This window comes from Drosophila eugracilis, unplaced genomic scaffold (genome assembly GCF_018153835.1).
Source record: "Drosophila eugracilis isolate 14026-0451.02 unplaced genomic scaffold, ASM1815383v1 contig_415, whole genome shotgun sequence".
Classification (NCBI taxonomy): domain Eukaryota; kingdom Metazoa; phylum Arthropoda; class Insecta; order Diptera; family Drosophilidae; genus Drosophila; species Drosophila eugracilis.
The window spans coordinates 1,870,417-1,886,265 of NW_024573278.1; the positions used below are offsets into that span (position 1 = coordinate 1,870,417).

Sequence of the window (15,849 nt, forward strand, 5' to 3'; positions counted from 1 at the left end):
TTTTAAAAATGTAGTTGCTAGTTTAAAAAAAGTATATAATAACATCACATAAACTGTTTTATTACATTTGGGAAAATAATTTTATAAAATTTGGTAATTTAAAGAATGAAACGTAGTTGATCTTAAATAATTATTATTTAATTACCTTGTTAAAACAGATATTAGGTCACTGACACTCCTCTAAACTATAATGTTAACTATTAGCATATTTTCAGCTATTGCAATATTTGTATTTTTTTACCTTCCTCTTAACACTAAAAGTAATCCAACAACTTAATAGCATCTGATTTTCTGAATTTAATCCTAACGAAAACTAATCGAAGACGCCGAACTTCCTCATATGCCGCACATCCGCAACTAAAACTGTTTGCTTTTGGCCAAAGTTGCTGCTGATGCAGCATAAACATGTAAGCCAAAGCGATCGAAACCCTTTTGGCCAAGTTGTTGGGCCGGGGATGAAATAGTTGCTCCATTTGTAGAGGAGGGTGTGGAGAGTGGTGGGGTGTTTGGGCTAGAATAGAGAGCATTGATTTATAGCCTGCCATTTTGTGTAAGCCAGTCGAGTAGGCTTTTTGTTTTTTTTTTTGTTAGGGAGATATGCTATCTGCAGATAAGGCTGACCTCTTTTGGGCCAGGCTAATTGGCGTTTTTCAATCGCCTGGGCAGGCAGCACTTGCAGTTAGTGTTTGTGAGTTGGCTGGCCCCTTGGCTAATTTATTTCTTGAAGCTTTTTGAAAAGTTTACGCCTCGACAGCACATAGACCGCAAATTATTTAATTGCCATCTGGCCATGCCCCTCAAAAAGGGCCAAATGCCTTTGCGGCTCAAGGACTTTTCTCCGATGCAATAATTTAAGTGCAAGCAAACCGCAACTTTCTGGCTGAAGTACGCACACTCACACAGCCATACTAAAGCCGAACACGACTTGGCCAACACAGACACACACTGAAAAAGTGTAAGAGAGAGGAGAGAGAGAGAGAGGGAGAGAGAGAAATAGCGATAAAATGGCCAAAAGGCAAAAGAAGTCATATTAAAAATGAACAAAAGCAAAACGCAAAAAATAGATGTGGGAGTTGCAAGCAGCTCGAGCTGTCGAGAATTCCTGCTCCAATGCCCCAGAGCATCCCGGTTTCTACTTTTTGCGGCTTTTGGCCTTGCCCCAAACTCTCCGAAATTCACTTTAATAATGAAAGTTGCGCCATTTTTGGGGTTAACATTGGAAAATGGAGAACATCTCGGAATGCAAAACCTAATTTTGGGTTTTGAAAAAACAAAAAAGACAAACGCAAGTACACTCTCTAGTCTCTAGTTGGTGCAAAGTATTTCCATTTAAAATTCGTAACGAGCTTACGTGCCAGCTGGCCGGCTCTCAAGCTTGGTCAGATCTTGCACTTTTGTCCTGGTTAACAGCAAGGACTCTCCAGCTTGCCACCAGGTCGCATTTCAAATTAATGCCAGCCCCAAAGTGTGTGCCAGTGGCATACTGAAGTGAAATGAAATGAAATGCCACATCAACGCCAGAGATGCAAGGTGGTATAATCCATTCAAAATATATTCAAGGCTTGCGCTGCAGGATGATAGTAAAAGTTGTAACGAAATCAATTTGATAATTTATTTTGAAAGTTTTTTTTAACGATTTTTTATAACAATGTAAGGAAAGGAAAAGCATTTTTTCTGAATTTGCAAAGCTATGAATTTGTTGATTTTTTTCTTTTAATCTTTTATATTTCCTTCCGTATTTTTGTAAAAAGATTTGTGTATTCGTGTAAGGAAAGGGTGAAGGAAATTGCAGTAGAAGAAGCACAAATGAAATATTTTTGTTTATATATATTATAAAAATAAGTATTTCTTAATTGCAAACAAAATATTTTAAAATCCCTATTCTTTGTTGTAATTTTCCTTAATATTTATCCCAAAAACTAAACCAACAAACTCCAAATAATTGCTTAAATTAATTTGTACCTGAATTCCTAATGGCAGCTCTTTACTCTTATTACCCATTCTTGTCATTTTCTTTTGACCTCGTTGACCCACTTTGCCGGCTCTTGTCCCCAAATCCTTTGTCTTTCAAAGAGCTCACCGGGATATTCCTTTGTCCACCTGGATACACCAATTCGCCTGCTCATCTCTAACTGAATATTAACCAGGATTACCTGCTTAAGACTCATTGCGGTTTTTGCTGCTGGGAAATTGCTGTAACTGCTTTAAATTTTTAATATGCGTGTGTGTATTTGTGTGCAGGTGCAGCTGCTGGATTCGAATGGAAAACCACTCCATTTCCCAACTTAGAAGGTGTCCAGCTGAATTGTAACGATCCATTGTGGCCTATATAGCTGTGTAGTTTTTGTGGCTGCCAAAAATGGAAATTTCTAGCCTATTACATAAATGTTTAAATGGGTTGGCTTGTAGTCCCTGGAAAAACTGTCTACTTGACCATTTTTACACAGCAAAAAAAAAAAAAGAAAACCAATTCAGTCCCTTCACTTGAGTGAACCTGAAACGCAGCTGTACACACATTTGCCTCCAGGGAGCAACCCAACATATATAGTACTAACGGTGGCATTAAAACTGGACGTTGGCCATCTTTGCAATAAAAAAAAAACGAGCGAAAAATTGGGGCCAGTTGAAAAGTGCAATTGGCAAACAGTTGAAACAGAAAAGTTGCAAAGGGAACGGACCAAAGACGAGGCCAAATGGTTTCCACCTCCTCGAAGGCAAGAAAGGAAAGGCAAAGCCATAGAAAAGACGACTCTGGTAATTTGTTCTGAGCGGCTTTTGTTTTGTGCGCCATTTTCATTTCGATTCGTTTTTGGCCAACTTTTGAAGGAGGTGGCATCTTCCATATCCTCCGCAGTCTCCTTTCCTACTTCGTTGTCATACGGACGGATTCCTGATTGAGTGTGTTTTCGGGTGTTTCCAACCTTTCCTTTCCTTCCCCAAACCAAAGCCAACGCCAACGCTTTCCCTTTTTGCGATTGACCTTCTCTGACACTTTTCGCAATGCCCCAAAATTTATCACTTAATAAATTCCCCCGCTGACCTTTTATAACCCCTTCCTAACGTCTTCTATCTGTTTTCCCACGAATGGTAATTGGAACTGCTGAAATCGAAACTGAACAAATTGCGGGTTTTGGGTTAACTATGGCCTACGAAAAATGTCTCAACTTTGAGGGTGAAGCAAATTCAAGTTATGGCCTTGAATTTATTGAATTGAATTGAAATTTTACAAAAGGTGACTATAAACTTTCTAAGAAGTAAACTTTAAGAAAGGTAATGAAAGTTTATAAAGGTGTTATGAGGTATTTTTTTGGTTCTCTAAAATTCTATGTATGGCATTTTCTTTGACTTTCTTTATAGTTTTATATATCCAAAGTAAAACCTAATTAAATCTTTTTAGTGTTGCCAAAAAATAAGATTTATTTTCTTGAATATTATCCTTCAGTCTGATTTATAGCCCAAATCTGAGCAGATTTATAACTCATAAACCCGGCGAGTATTCAACAATTTCAATAAATTCGCCTTGATCTGCATAAATGCAAAGTATTTTGCCGAGGCCTTTGGCTTTCTGCTAAATTGTATCAGTAAATGTCATAAATGTGAATCAAAGAGCCAAAAAAACGATGCGAATATCAAAGGCTTATTAACGTTTTTACGCACTTCGTATCTTTCCCTTTCCTTTCCGTTAAAAAAAAGTGGTTTAAAAGCCTTGGGAAGGGGAAAATCTCCTTGGAAATCCTTTCGTGCAGACATAAACGTTTTTCGAAAGGGAGCGAAATTTATGTAAAAGACTTGTGCATAAAATTGCGCATCATTGAAGTTGAAGTTGCTCGACATCATCAATACACTTCTTCCTTGTTGCCCATTAAGTGCGGCCAAATCTTTTCCTTGAGCCCCAAAATCTTACTCATACGCCATGTATGCTCAATGGCTGGCTGGTGAGTTAAGCGTGGCTATTAGAACAAATTGAATAATATCGAGCTGATATTTTATGCATTTGTTTGTGACTTTGAAGTGCTCGCCACGCGCTCTCAACAGTTTCCCTCCATTTTCTTATTTTATTTTGGCTTAATATATATATATTTTTTCCCCTCCAACTTTTATCAGCACTCGCACAGAACTTGACTCCTTCGAAAGTCGCCTAAATCTCGGCGATATATTTTACATCATTATAGCTGCTCTGCCTGCTATGTTTATGTTTTGTAGCTCCTCTCGCGATTTTATGACTTTGGCACAGGCAAAACTCTACCCATTCCAAAGGACCAGACACAAGCCCCTCGACAAAAGCTATTGAAACAGATTTCGCTGACTTTGCTCACTTTCCCCAGCCCCGAGGCTTTTCTTCTTTTTCCTTCTTATTTTTTCTTACACTCCCTCGCACTCAATGAAATTCATTTTTCGATATGTTATTCCTGTGCCTGAGCTTCACGTGTGAGGCATTTGGTTTACCTGAATCTGAGATGGGCCCCGCCCCAGCTTTTTGCTACCTCCCATCGAATGCGACACTTTTAGCATCATTATCTGCACGGCATCGAAGGCTCAAGCTCAAGCACTTTGAGTTATGCGCCTGGCAGACGCTCAAAAAACATAAAAAACAAATAAATGGCAGGGCAAAAAAAGAAAAAAAAAACGGAATGTAAAGATATACAGGCTTTGAGGGAAAGAGAAACTGGTGGCAAGATGCGATTAAAACAACTTATATATACTCGTATATATACCACATTCCCACACGCAATCAGGTAAATAAGATACTTTATTACCCTAACTCTAAGGTGAAGATTTAGAAACTCTTAAATGTATTATTTTGTATGCAAATTTAAAGTTATATTAAGGTTTTAAATATGATTTTCTTTTCCATTTGAAAGATTTTAAATGGGTATTATTATAGTACTATTAAAAATATCGAATATGTTATGGTTTATGTCTTCTTCATTTTAGATGGTGCCTAACTATCGATTTATAATTAATAATCGATATCTTAAGTGCTGCTAGATTTAAGTATACATACGTATTGGCTTAGATATATGTATGTACATATGCAGAAAAATAAAACATAAAAAAATTTAAATTAAATACAAACAAAAATGAAAAAAATTTTTGAAGGTAAAATCTTGTTCCATTTGTCTGATCGTCCAGCTCTTTCCGGGCGACCTGGCTTGTAGAGGCGACCGGCTTCTCGTAGTTCAACTTCATTACGTTGTACGGAAAGCCCTAAGGATTATTGACCTCTTCCTTAGGCTGGGTGTGGTCATCTTGTCCCAGTCATCCATTTCCTCTTCATCCGCTCCTAGGATGCATCGCACGTGTCTTCAGTCGCCCCTCCTGAGTTAGGGTATGGGAATTTTGTGTTCCCCTAATGGGGGGTGTGGGGACGTTAGGTAGGCGAACCTGTCGGCAAGTGGCCCCCACCGACTTAGTCTGGGCTCTTCTCTCATTGGCTTCTTTATAAATGTTACAGGCGGTTAACTGTTTCTTCTCCATGTCTCCGGCTCCCTGGGCAGACGTCCTCCGGTGATGCCGAAGCTGGATCCTCAGTGTGGCTGCGTAAGATGTCTCGCAATCACACTGGCGAGCTGGACATGATGGGTGTAATAATGGATAGACCATTAATTCGCCTTTCCTCAGATTTACGTACCCTAAAATCCTTGCGCATGCTACGTACAGATGCAACGAATGATGCATTCATGTATTTCATCTTTCGTAATTTACCAAAACTTAGAGAATTAAGAACAACGTGCACAAGTAAGCCAAGTGAGCGTGCCCCATTTCCTAAAATGGAATGATCTTCGAGTTTTTTGTCTTCATATGATAAATTCGAGATCTGATATTGAATTTTTAAATATCCTATAGAGATTTCATAACTTAAAGGAGGAAAGTCAACACAGAGTTTCAAACCAGGCACAGGTGGACTTGATAAAATATCATCAAGTGTAACTTGATAAAATATCATCAATTTCATCTGTGCTAGATTTAAATCCCCGCGTAGACTTCACCAATTTCAGATCTCGGATAAATTATATAAAAGCGAAAAACGCGAATTTAATTCAATTTTAGTTAATTGGACAGGCTTATTGACTCACCTCTGCACGTTTCTCGTAGTGTTAGTAAATTTTGAAAGATTAAATACATACATTCGTCATTCGTTGCATATGTATGTACCTAGCACGTGCAATGATTTAAGACTGCAAAAATCGGAAGAAAAAAGAACAAATAGCCTATCCATTACCACACCCATAATGTGCAAGCCGGCTAGTGTGATTGCAAGACATTTTACGCAACAAATTGATAAATTTATAAATTTATAAATTTATAAAATATCAAGTCCATCTGTGCTAGATTCAAAACTCTACGTAGTGTCATATATTTATTTATATATATATATATAATTACCAATTCAATTTAATGTCGCACCTTGCGGAGCTCGACCGATCCATATTGGCTGCCGTGCAGAAAGAGCCTCGTCATACTCTGTTTTAGAAGGTTCCGTCTTTTTCTTCCTTGCTTTGTGTGGTGAGTTGGTGTCAGCAATGTCCGCTCTAGTAGCTTATCGAGTATCTATCGACTTTTAACTACCTATCGAGAACTTAAGTGCTGCCAGACTTAAATTTATGGATTGGCTTAGATGTAGCTAAACTAAATGCAAAAATTAAAATGTTTGTGAGGTATTTTTTAAATAAAAAAGAAAATAAATATATATAAATATGTGCCAAACATTTTCTAACCGAGTTAATATTGACGGTATTATTTCTTTCAGGAAAAGCTTATTGTTTTTTTTTTGTTTTTAAATTTTCAAAATGATTTAAGACAGTAATTATTTTTAAAAATTCTTAAGCTTAAATTTTCTGTTTTTTTTTTTTCTTTTATGAAATTTTCCGAACAGTTTTTATTTAGAGTCAAACGTCGATCTACGACCCAATTAATGACTGCTTATTCCTTTGGGTGTCTTTCCCGACATGTGTCTCTGCGTGTGCCTTTGTCTGGTTCAAAGGATTCTTTGTGGAGGGCACAAGTCAAATGCCCGCCATTTGAGATGGGTTTACGATTGCGGTTAACAACCTTCACGTTGATGGTATTAATTTGCCTAAGTGCAGTCAGCACAATGCCAAATGCAATGCCACATTTGCACCGAGAGTCAAATATAACATCGACACCTTTTAGAAAGAAGGATAGTTTTATGGGTCATATAGAGGGGGGATGCCAAATGTGCCTGTTGGCACATAAACATTCATCCATCAATTGGGTTCCGCAGATGTGTGTTAGTGTGTGTGCTTAACACACCATTGAACTGTTACGCAACAGGAAGCCACCATACACACAGATGGAGATACACAGCGGCACACAGATACATATGTCCGGCGGTTGGAGCCCGGCAGACAAATCCCATTTGATGTTCACTCAGCAGAAAGGCAACGCCAATGAAGCATGCAAAAGGTATTTCAGCTTTTTCGTTGCCGGCCCAGACCCAGATTGCTGAGATTTTGGCTTTGTAACTCAAAATCGGGGGCGGTACAAGGAGCGAATGTGCAAACATCATGAAAAACGCTGCCACAACAACGAGGGGGCAGCAGCAAAAAAAAAAGGAAAAATCGAAGAAACAAAGGCAGATAAAGACGCTTACAAGCCGCAGAAAGAGGCATACAAACACACACACAGCGAAAAAGAAAAACAGAGGAAAACTTTTCCTTGCCTTTTCCGCATTTTTATTGAACTTTAATTCATTTTGCAGCCGATCCAGAATAAATTGTTCTATTTAATGGTGCAAATGTGCTCAGGATGCAACTTCACATATATCTATATATATATTCCTGTTTAGCAAGGACCTCCCCTCAGTGTCCATTGGGTCATAAAATGGCTTCCGGTTATACTTCAAGCGAGATTAACTTGTCGTTTACAATTTCCCTTTGATTTGTTTCCAGCTGGTATGGGTGGATATTCAGCCCAGAGGGTGAAGTGCGACTCTAACTTGTATATATATATATATAGAATAGGGTGGCCTTTGCAGCACTTTCGCTTTCATCTCGTGACATTTCTGCGGTGGATATGCACTTTAAATTATTGCCCTGAAGTTGTTAAGGAAGGTATATTGGCTTATAGACATTTATCAATATTTTAAATACCCATATTTAATGCCAATTTTCGTATTAACTAAGACAGAAATAAACTTAAAAAAGTAAGAAAAATTCAAGAAAATATAATTATTAGTCTTGATAATTTTATTTTATGTTAAAGCTCTTATTTGAATCACTTCGCCGTTTTATTTATTTTATAAAATGTCAAAATTGATTGATATTTATAAATAAAAAGCAAACGTTTGTTTTGATTTTATATTAATATTTATCAAATAACAATTTAAGTATCAGCAATGATTGACAATAATTAAATTTTGAATAAAAGCTGCACACAAAGTTTGTGTATTATTTTCCTTATTTTTTAAAAACTTTTAGAAACCAAATCGTAGTCTATCAGTACAAATTGGTTAGAGTACACTCATTTTTCCGTCATTCAGATTAAAAAATGCCCATGTAATTGCGCTTCGTTATTTGTTGTTGTTTTCCTGGTCTGGTACAAATTGATTTACAACAATTCATTTTCACCCGGGGCAACCGACCGCTGTGGGACCCCAGCCAGCTGACCAGAACACTTGTGGGCCCCAAAAGTCTCAGGTGTGAGTTTTATTTGTTTGAAAATTGTTTTCTCCGCTTTGTTCGCAGTTTTTTTTCTCCTCCCTTCGTTCTAGTTTTCTCTTTTTTTCTGTTGTTGCCCCCTTTTCTTTGTTTTCCCGAGGATGAAAAGGAAGCCACACGCAGCTTGGGTCTGTTTTCCTTGTGGCCTGGCGGTAATTTCATTTCGTCCTGGCTGCTGTGCGGTTCCATAGAAGTGCACTCAGCTTTCGCTTTCACCTTTCGGCCAGAACGCAAAACCAAACCAAAACCCAAAACCAAATCTGGACCAGTTCGCGGCTGCTATGCAATTAAGCCACGCAATCAGAATGCAAGATGAAGGCTCTGCAAACAATTGAATTCGGCCACCAAAAAGGGACAGCCAGTGATGGGTTGAGAAAAATTCATTGAATATAAAATAAAATCTTCATCATGTTGATTCATATTCTTTGTTCTTAACAATCTCCATTTTATTAGGAAATACATTTTCGGAGCTTTAAAAAGATCAGATTTATCCAATTCATTGTACCTATAAAAGGTAGAAAATAACCAGGAACTACCATCACTATAAAGAGGATTTTGGACAGCACCCTGCAGAAGCGTCGGGCTATGAGGTGGCCCAAAATGCTGGCAAAATGGCGGCCACAAGCTGCAAAGCCAACATGGCAGCTGACATCTGTCAGATGCTGTTATTTTGCTGGACTTTTAGTTGCCTTTGGGCTGCACTCGGGCATCTGTGCTCCCTATTCCGGCCGGACTTTGTTTGCCCAGCCCGGCTGAGCACTCACAATGGTACACCCGGAGCGTAAGCGCCAAATGGGAGCCACTAACGAGCCGGTCCATGTGGTGACGTCGATCGCGGGAATTAAGGTTTTTTTTTTGGAAACAGAACGGACCTGGTCCTGGTGGTTTTCCCAAATATTTTTGCTTCTTTTCTTTGCTCGTTAGACTTTTACTTGAATGTTCTGGTTACCTTAATGTTTTTAAAATCTTAATTAAAAAATTAAAAGATTTCAAAAAGATTGTTTACATTCCCTTAAACTGAATTAAGAGTTCACATATTTTTTTGTTTATTTCCTAAAATATTTTAAAATCACTTCTTAGAAATAAATACAAATTTCAAATAAACTTTTAGGCACAATTTAAAAATGAACAAGAGGAAACGCTATAGTCGAGTGCCGCGACTATAAGATACCCGTTACTGTTTTACACAATTTTAAAATATTAATTTTGCTAGTGGAAATTATCCAAGCGCCACCTATTGTCGGAGAAAGCATGTCGAGTAACTGATAGTGACGTCACTGCCCTAAATTTCTTCATAAGTAGCGAAATAATATTCCTATTTGAAAAATCTTTGGTAAATCGATAGATATAAACAGAAATAAGTTATACAAGGTCAAACGAAGGCATTCATAATATTATTATAGACGCCACAGTGTTCCGCGGTTTGTAGGCGTTAGAGTGGGCGTGGCCGGATAAAAACTCAGCTTTATAGCATGTTTAATACTTATTTGTATTCTGATTGACATATGTAATGAAACCTCTCATGCCATAAAATATTATACCAAAAAACCTAAAAACCAAAATAAGATTAAAAAGAACCCTTGTTAGACCCTGTAAGAAACCGCAACCTGTGGCATCATAAACAAAACCAAAATTAAATTAAATTTAGCCTTATTATTAAGAACCTAACTACAAATCACCACTCTAACAGGTTGCATAATTGGAATGCAGTTTCTTTAATTTCAAACATATTTACAATTCACCTACTCTGAAGTTAAACATTGTCCACAAGCCCACTAACCGGATACCTTTTCCAGCCGAAGCACAATATCATGTTTGGAGGCAATTACCGGACTAACTGGAGACCACTCGATCTTATCAACGGTCTGCTCGCACGTGTAGACCCTGTGGTTACGCAAAAGGTGCACAAGCCCCAGTTTTGACTGCAGCAGACCCAATCGCATACCGATGCAATTGCGCGGACCCACGCCAAATGGCATATAGGCGTCCATGTTGAGGCTATCGCGGTTGGACGGATTGAATCGCTCTGGGTCAAATTTTTCCGGGTCCGGCCAATATTGGGGGTCCCGATGGATGGCCAGAGTGGAAATGTAAATGGACATTCCATGCGGTAGAACCATGTTGTGGTAAGGATCGAGGCTGAACCGTTCACCTTCATCCGGCTGAGAGCATTCTCGTTCTGCGTACCCCACGATTGGATATTTCCTGAGTGTCTCGTTAACGACCTGAGACAGGTAGGGCATTTCCTGAATACGCTCGTAGCTGACATGGTCCTCGTCCCCAAAGAAGTCGGAGATTTCCTGCCGCAGGCGTTGCTGCAGGTCATTGTTCTTGGCCAACTCGTAAAGCGTCAGAGTCATTGTAGAAGAGCTGGTTTCGAAGCCGGCTGTCTGGAAAATGGCCGCCTGGGCCACCAAGTAGTCCAGATCAATAGTCTTCAACGACTCCTCGGAATTCGCGGAAGCCTGCCGCTTCATAGCTAGAAGGATATCGACAAGATCATTCCTCTTTTGGCCGGTTCTCTCTCGCTCCGTTAGAACATAGTTAATGCTGCTCCGGATGAACTTCGTTGTTTCCTTTGAAAAAAGCTTCACACGCGCCAGCGGCGCCAATGCCGGAAGCATGAAAATGATGGCAAAGTCTATAGCTCGACTCAAGGTCAACGAGAAAATAGCCTTATTGTGGTAGAAGAATTCGCTCCTGGCGTTCTGCAAAGCATTGGCCTCTAGACCGAAGGCAATAGTGGCTATCAGGTCAGTGGTAAAGCGAGCGCACAGATCCTTAACCTGGATGTTTGAACCGCTGCCAAGACGTTCAGCACTATCCTCAAGGTTTTTTCCAATCTGCAAAAAGGATTCAAATTTAGTATGGGAAGTAAAATACAATAACAATAAACAGATCAAGAACGTGCACTAATAAAACTCAATTATAAGTTCCAAATAATTATTCTTATCATTGTTTGATAGAAGATAACATGACCGGTTTTTACACTCACCTTCACCATCAGGGGATACATTTGCTTGATCTTGCCAGTGGTAAAGACCGGAGAGATCTTCGTTCGTAACTCCCTCCAAGCCGGGCTGCGAGCGAAGAAGAGGTTGTTGAATCCAAGAGCGTCATTGTGCGGGTCCGTTTGAAGTACGCGGTTGTTAAAGTATTGGAACTTCTTGATCATCACCGTTTTGATCAGGTCTAGATCGCGAATGATCAGAGCAGGGCGATATGCCATGTACACACCCACGAATGGTTCATTTTCGAAGCCAGGAGCTTGGTGAAACTTTTGGATCTGTTCGAAGAACGGTACTCGGCCGGTTAGAAACTCGCGGGTGTTACCCAGAAGGGGCAGCGATCGAATGCTTTTCACTCCATGGCGCTTCCAAAATGAATATGTCCGTTTTTGCCAAATATAAAAAACTATCGCTAATGTGCCGAGAAGAAACAGTAGTTCGGTCGACATGTTAGGAGCTTCGGAATCAAGGTGCTACTATACATCCGACCTCTTCGTGAAGCGCTTTTAAGCGATCGCCAGCGACGTAAGCAGGCAAAGTGTAGATACTCTGAGATTTGAATGATTTTGAATGTGGTCGCTATAACAAGGGCGCACGCTATCAAGAGATAACACTTTAAAAAATTTTGACTGACATTAGGGTAATCTTTCATTTCAAATTTATGAGCGGAGAGGGAAAACGAATTTAGTGTTATAAATACATTTTCTTAAAAGTTAAAAAACTCCAAAGTTTCTCCAAATTAAATTGAATTAAAATGTATTCTAGTATTCTTGTTTCTTTTTTATAAAGCATTTTTAATCAAATATATTTTCCATTTTAAAGTCGAAAAGTAATAGAAGTGAGTAGAGTAGAGAGTCCGATTTTTTCCCGTGAATAAATACCCCAAACATGATAAGAGTATTGAAAGCGCCATTTAATGTTTGACACGGCAAATATGGCTCAAGTTTTTTTGCTTAGGCTTCGTGACTAAGCAAAAAGTTCAATGAATCGCGAATTGAGCCGATACGAGTTTAGAATTGATTTAAACGAGTCAGCGTGCGCTGTTAGACTGAAGCAAGCGTCGAGGGAACACCCAGACCACTGTTATCGGAGTATAAGCGAACTGAAAGTGTTTGCTAGTCTGTGTTATCACCGATATACAATGTATTATTTTGTTTGATCAAAAGCTGTTTGGCTTCTGCCTGGAACCGGTACGAGTTATCTGACTTCGCTAACACCCTTATATGCTCTTATGTATCTAATGAAAAAACTCCCATAAAACGGTATATAAAGTACTGAGACCAATAATACAAGTACTAATAATAATATTCTTGTTATTATTATAAATAGCAATATATTATGTTATATTTTATATGTTATCAAATAAATATTAATTCAATTGTACTCAACTTAGGGTAAATTTTCAAAGCTATGACATTTTACTGAAACAATTTTACATACCAACGTATCTTTAGTTTCAAATTCTTGATTATAATCCGAACTTTCTATCACTTATAGTTACCGAGATATCTCGTTTTCTTGAAAATGCGAAAACCGTCTTTTGAGCTTGGTGGGCGTTGGGGTTGGTGTGGCCAGATAGTACCACTAAAAGATGCGCTGGCATCCAAAGTTTATACATACTGAATTTCAACTTTCTAGCTCTAATAGTTCCCAAGATTTTAGCGATTTTCGCGATTTGTAGGCGTTAGAGTGGGCGTGGCAGGATGCTGAAATAAACTGGCGCTGTCCCGGGACCTCAAGAACTTTCATGCTCAATCTCATCTTTGTATCTGCTATAGTTCCTGAGATCTCAGCGTTCATACAGACGGGCGGACTGACAGACGGACATGACTCAATCAACTTCGTTATTGATCCTGATCAAGAATATATATACTTTATAAGGTCGGAAACGCTTCCTTCTATCTGTTACATACTTTTCAACGAATCTAGTATACCCTTTTACTCTACGAGTAACGGGTATAAAAACATTTATTTTACATTTCGTATTAAGAACCGTGTTTCCAATGAAATAATTGTAATTTCACGTCAAAGTTTTCATATCGTATTCTATATATTTTTAGCTCAAAATCATTAGATGAATCGTTTAGCATGGAAAGACACTTCCCATTATTAGGTGAGCATCTAAGATAATTTATCATTTTTTTCCAAAAACCAATTTGCAATCATTTAGTTGTAGTGGCAGTTTTTCTTCTGCCTGACATCACTCATCCGCAGGAGTCAGTTGATGACTTCGAAATCCCAGTGGAAATAACGACAGTACGCGAAAGCAAGGATATCTTGGGACCTGTTCAACTGAAGCGTATAGAAGGAAGGACTCGCCAGGTCCGAAGACTAAATACTGATGAAAAGAACCTTACAGGCAATATGGTTGAAAACTATTGCTGCTTCTGGATATATCAAGCTCATCCACCGATTCCCTTCACCTGGAAACATATGGCTGAATATCCTTTCGACTTTCAATTCAACGGCGAATTCGTGAAGAATCAACGCCATAATGCAGTTGAGGTACCTGTGCCTAAAGGTGAAGGCCAGAACTTGAAAAAGCTATTAACTAAATTAAATTAATTTTTCAAAAATATTCTTAAGCCTTTTCTATAATTACATTAGCAAGTATATCTAGCTACATACATATATATGCCAACAATCGATTGTGTGCACTGTGGCGATGCATTTAATTGGCCCTTCGGCACTTGACAGCTTAACTGAGGACTAGAATTATAATTAACTTTGTCTGGGCAGGAAAACCTGACGACGGGGCCAAAGTTGCCTCAAAAGTTAAGAAATTTGTTTGGCGAGCCCAAAGCAAAATTTATGGGGAAGAAGGAGAGCCGCTTTTTGTGCCTAAAAGCCTGACAGGACATAATGGATTTGACACATTATAATCAGGTTTGCATAGTGTCCTTCGCCCAGTCTGTCAGTCACTCAGTCAGTCAGTCACTGAGTCGAGCGGTCCCTGGAGCTATCTGGAAACTTGGCCGCTTTGACGTGCTCTGCTTATTTGGTCAGCAAGTTGTTGTAGTTAGCTCAAGACCCTACACAGTGAAAAAATGTCACTAAGGCTTGAGTGTACTGTAAATTTTCCTAAGAACTTAAATAAAATATATATTTTGGTGTTTGAAGTACAAAATCAAAAATATTTTTAATTTTTCTTTTTATCCATTTTGTTTGATTGAAAAAAGATTAAACAATTTCAGAAAATTAGAAGGACTAGAAAAAGTCTAGTAAAAGTAGTTAACTTAATTCTTATAATATGATAACAAATTCAAAAAGTATACGTCAAATTGGTTGTAATTGATTACACATTTTTAAACGTGTTTAAAAATAATTATAATATATTATATATTATTACAGCTCTCATAATATTAACAACAATTTCTCCCTGTGTAGTAGTTGCCCATCATAGCAGTGCTGAGAAGTTTGATAAATAAGCAAGACCGGGCCCATGTCTGGGCATTTACTTAGTTAATTAAATTCAACTTCTTTGGCCGAGGGAAATGACAGGCGGAGGCAAAGGAGCAAGAGTGAATGGCTGCAGGGGGAGCAGAGGAGCAGGTGCTGCCCCCCAAGTTTTCCCTGGGAAATCCTGACTGGGAAAAGTTTGCCCGTCGTATTTGTTCATATCATAGGTAAATATATCCTGGACGGTAGCCTCGATGTTTGCTTTTAATTTCGCCTTTTCTTTTGCCTTTGGTTTTTAATGTGTCCGGATGATTAGAAGCGCCAGCATCCTGGACCAAAACCTGACCAAGGCTATTTGCATGACTCACATGGTTTGGTACCGGCAATTTCCTGCTCCAATGACTAATGAAAATGGTGAAAAGATTTAAATTTACCGCACTGGGAGACAAGCACACACAAAAGGCACTTTCCTTTTGCCATTCTTGAAGGATCTTATAGCCAACTCCTCCTCGAATAAATTGCTTGGCATCGGTGTGGGTGTGGGTAAACTTATGCAAGCAAATAATTTCGATTTAAATCGATTTAAAATGGAAACGAATGAGTGTACATATGTACATATACGCATCGGAAAAGTGTTTTATGCAAATGCACATATGGATTATTTGCACAGGGAAAACGTTAAGAATGAATGCAAGCATTTTGCGTTTATATTTTATTAAGAATTTTGTTAATTTTAGTTATTAATTAACAAATATTGTACA

General features: G+C 38.5%; 2 protein-coding genes across 2 annotated transcripts; one reads left to right on the forward strand and one right to left on the reverse strand.

Annotated features, from left to right (window-relative positions):
• Positions 1–10,372: 10,372 nt before the first annotated feature.
• On the reverse strand, positions 10,373–12,342 carry LOC108116972 (probable cytochrome P450 6w1). The gene is made up of 2 exons (XM_017229131.2): positions 11,677–12,342; positions 10,373–11,524 (listed from the first exon to the last, which is right to left on the reverse strand). The coding sequence occupies exons 1-2, from the start codon at positions 12,136–12,138 to the stop codon at positions 10,457–10,459; spliced, it is 1,530 nt and encodes a 509-aa protein (XP_017084620.2). The 5' UTR covers positions 12,139–12,342; the 3' UTR covers positions 10,373–10,456.
• A 1,483-nt stretch (positions 12,343–13,825) lies between these two features.
• LOC108116801 lies at positions 13,826–14,484 on the forward strand (the record flags this gene model as incomplete). Its single annotated transcript, XM_017228849.2, has 1 exon — positions 13,826–14,484. A coding segment is annotated over one exon (429 nt), but the record flags the coding sequence as incomplete, so codon positions are not given.
• Positions 14,485–15,849: the final 1,365 nt, after the last annotated feature.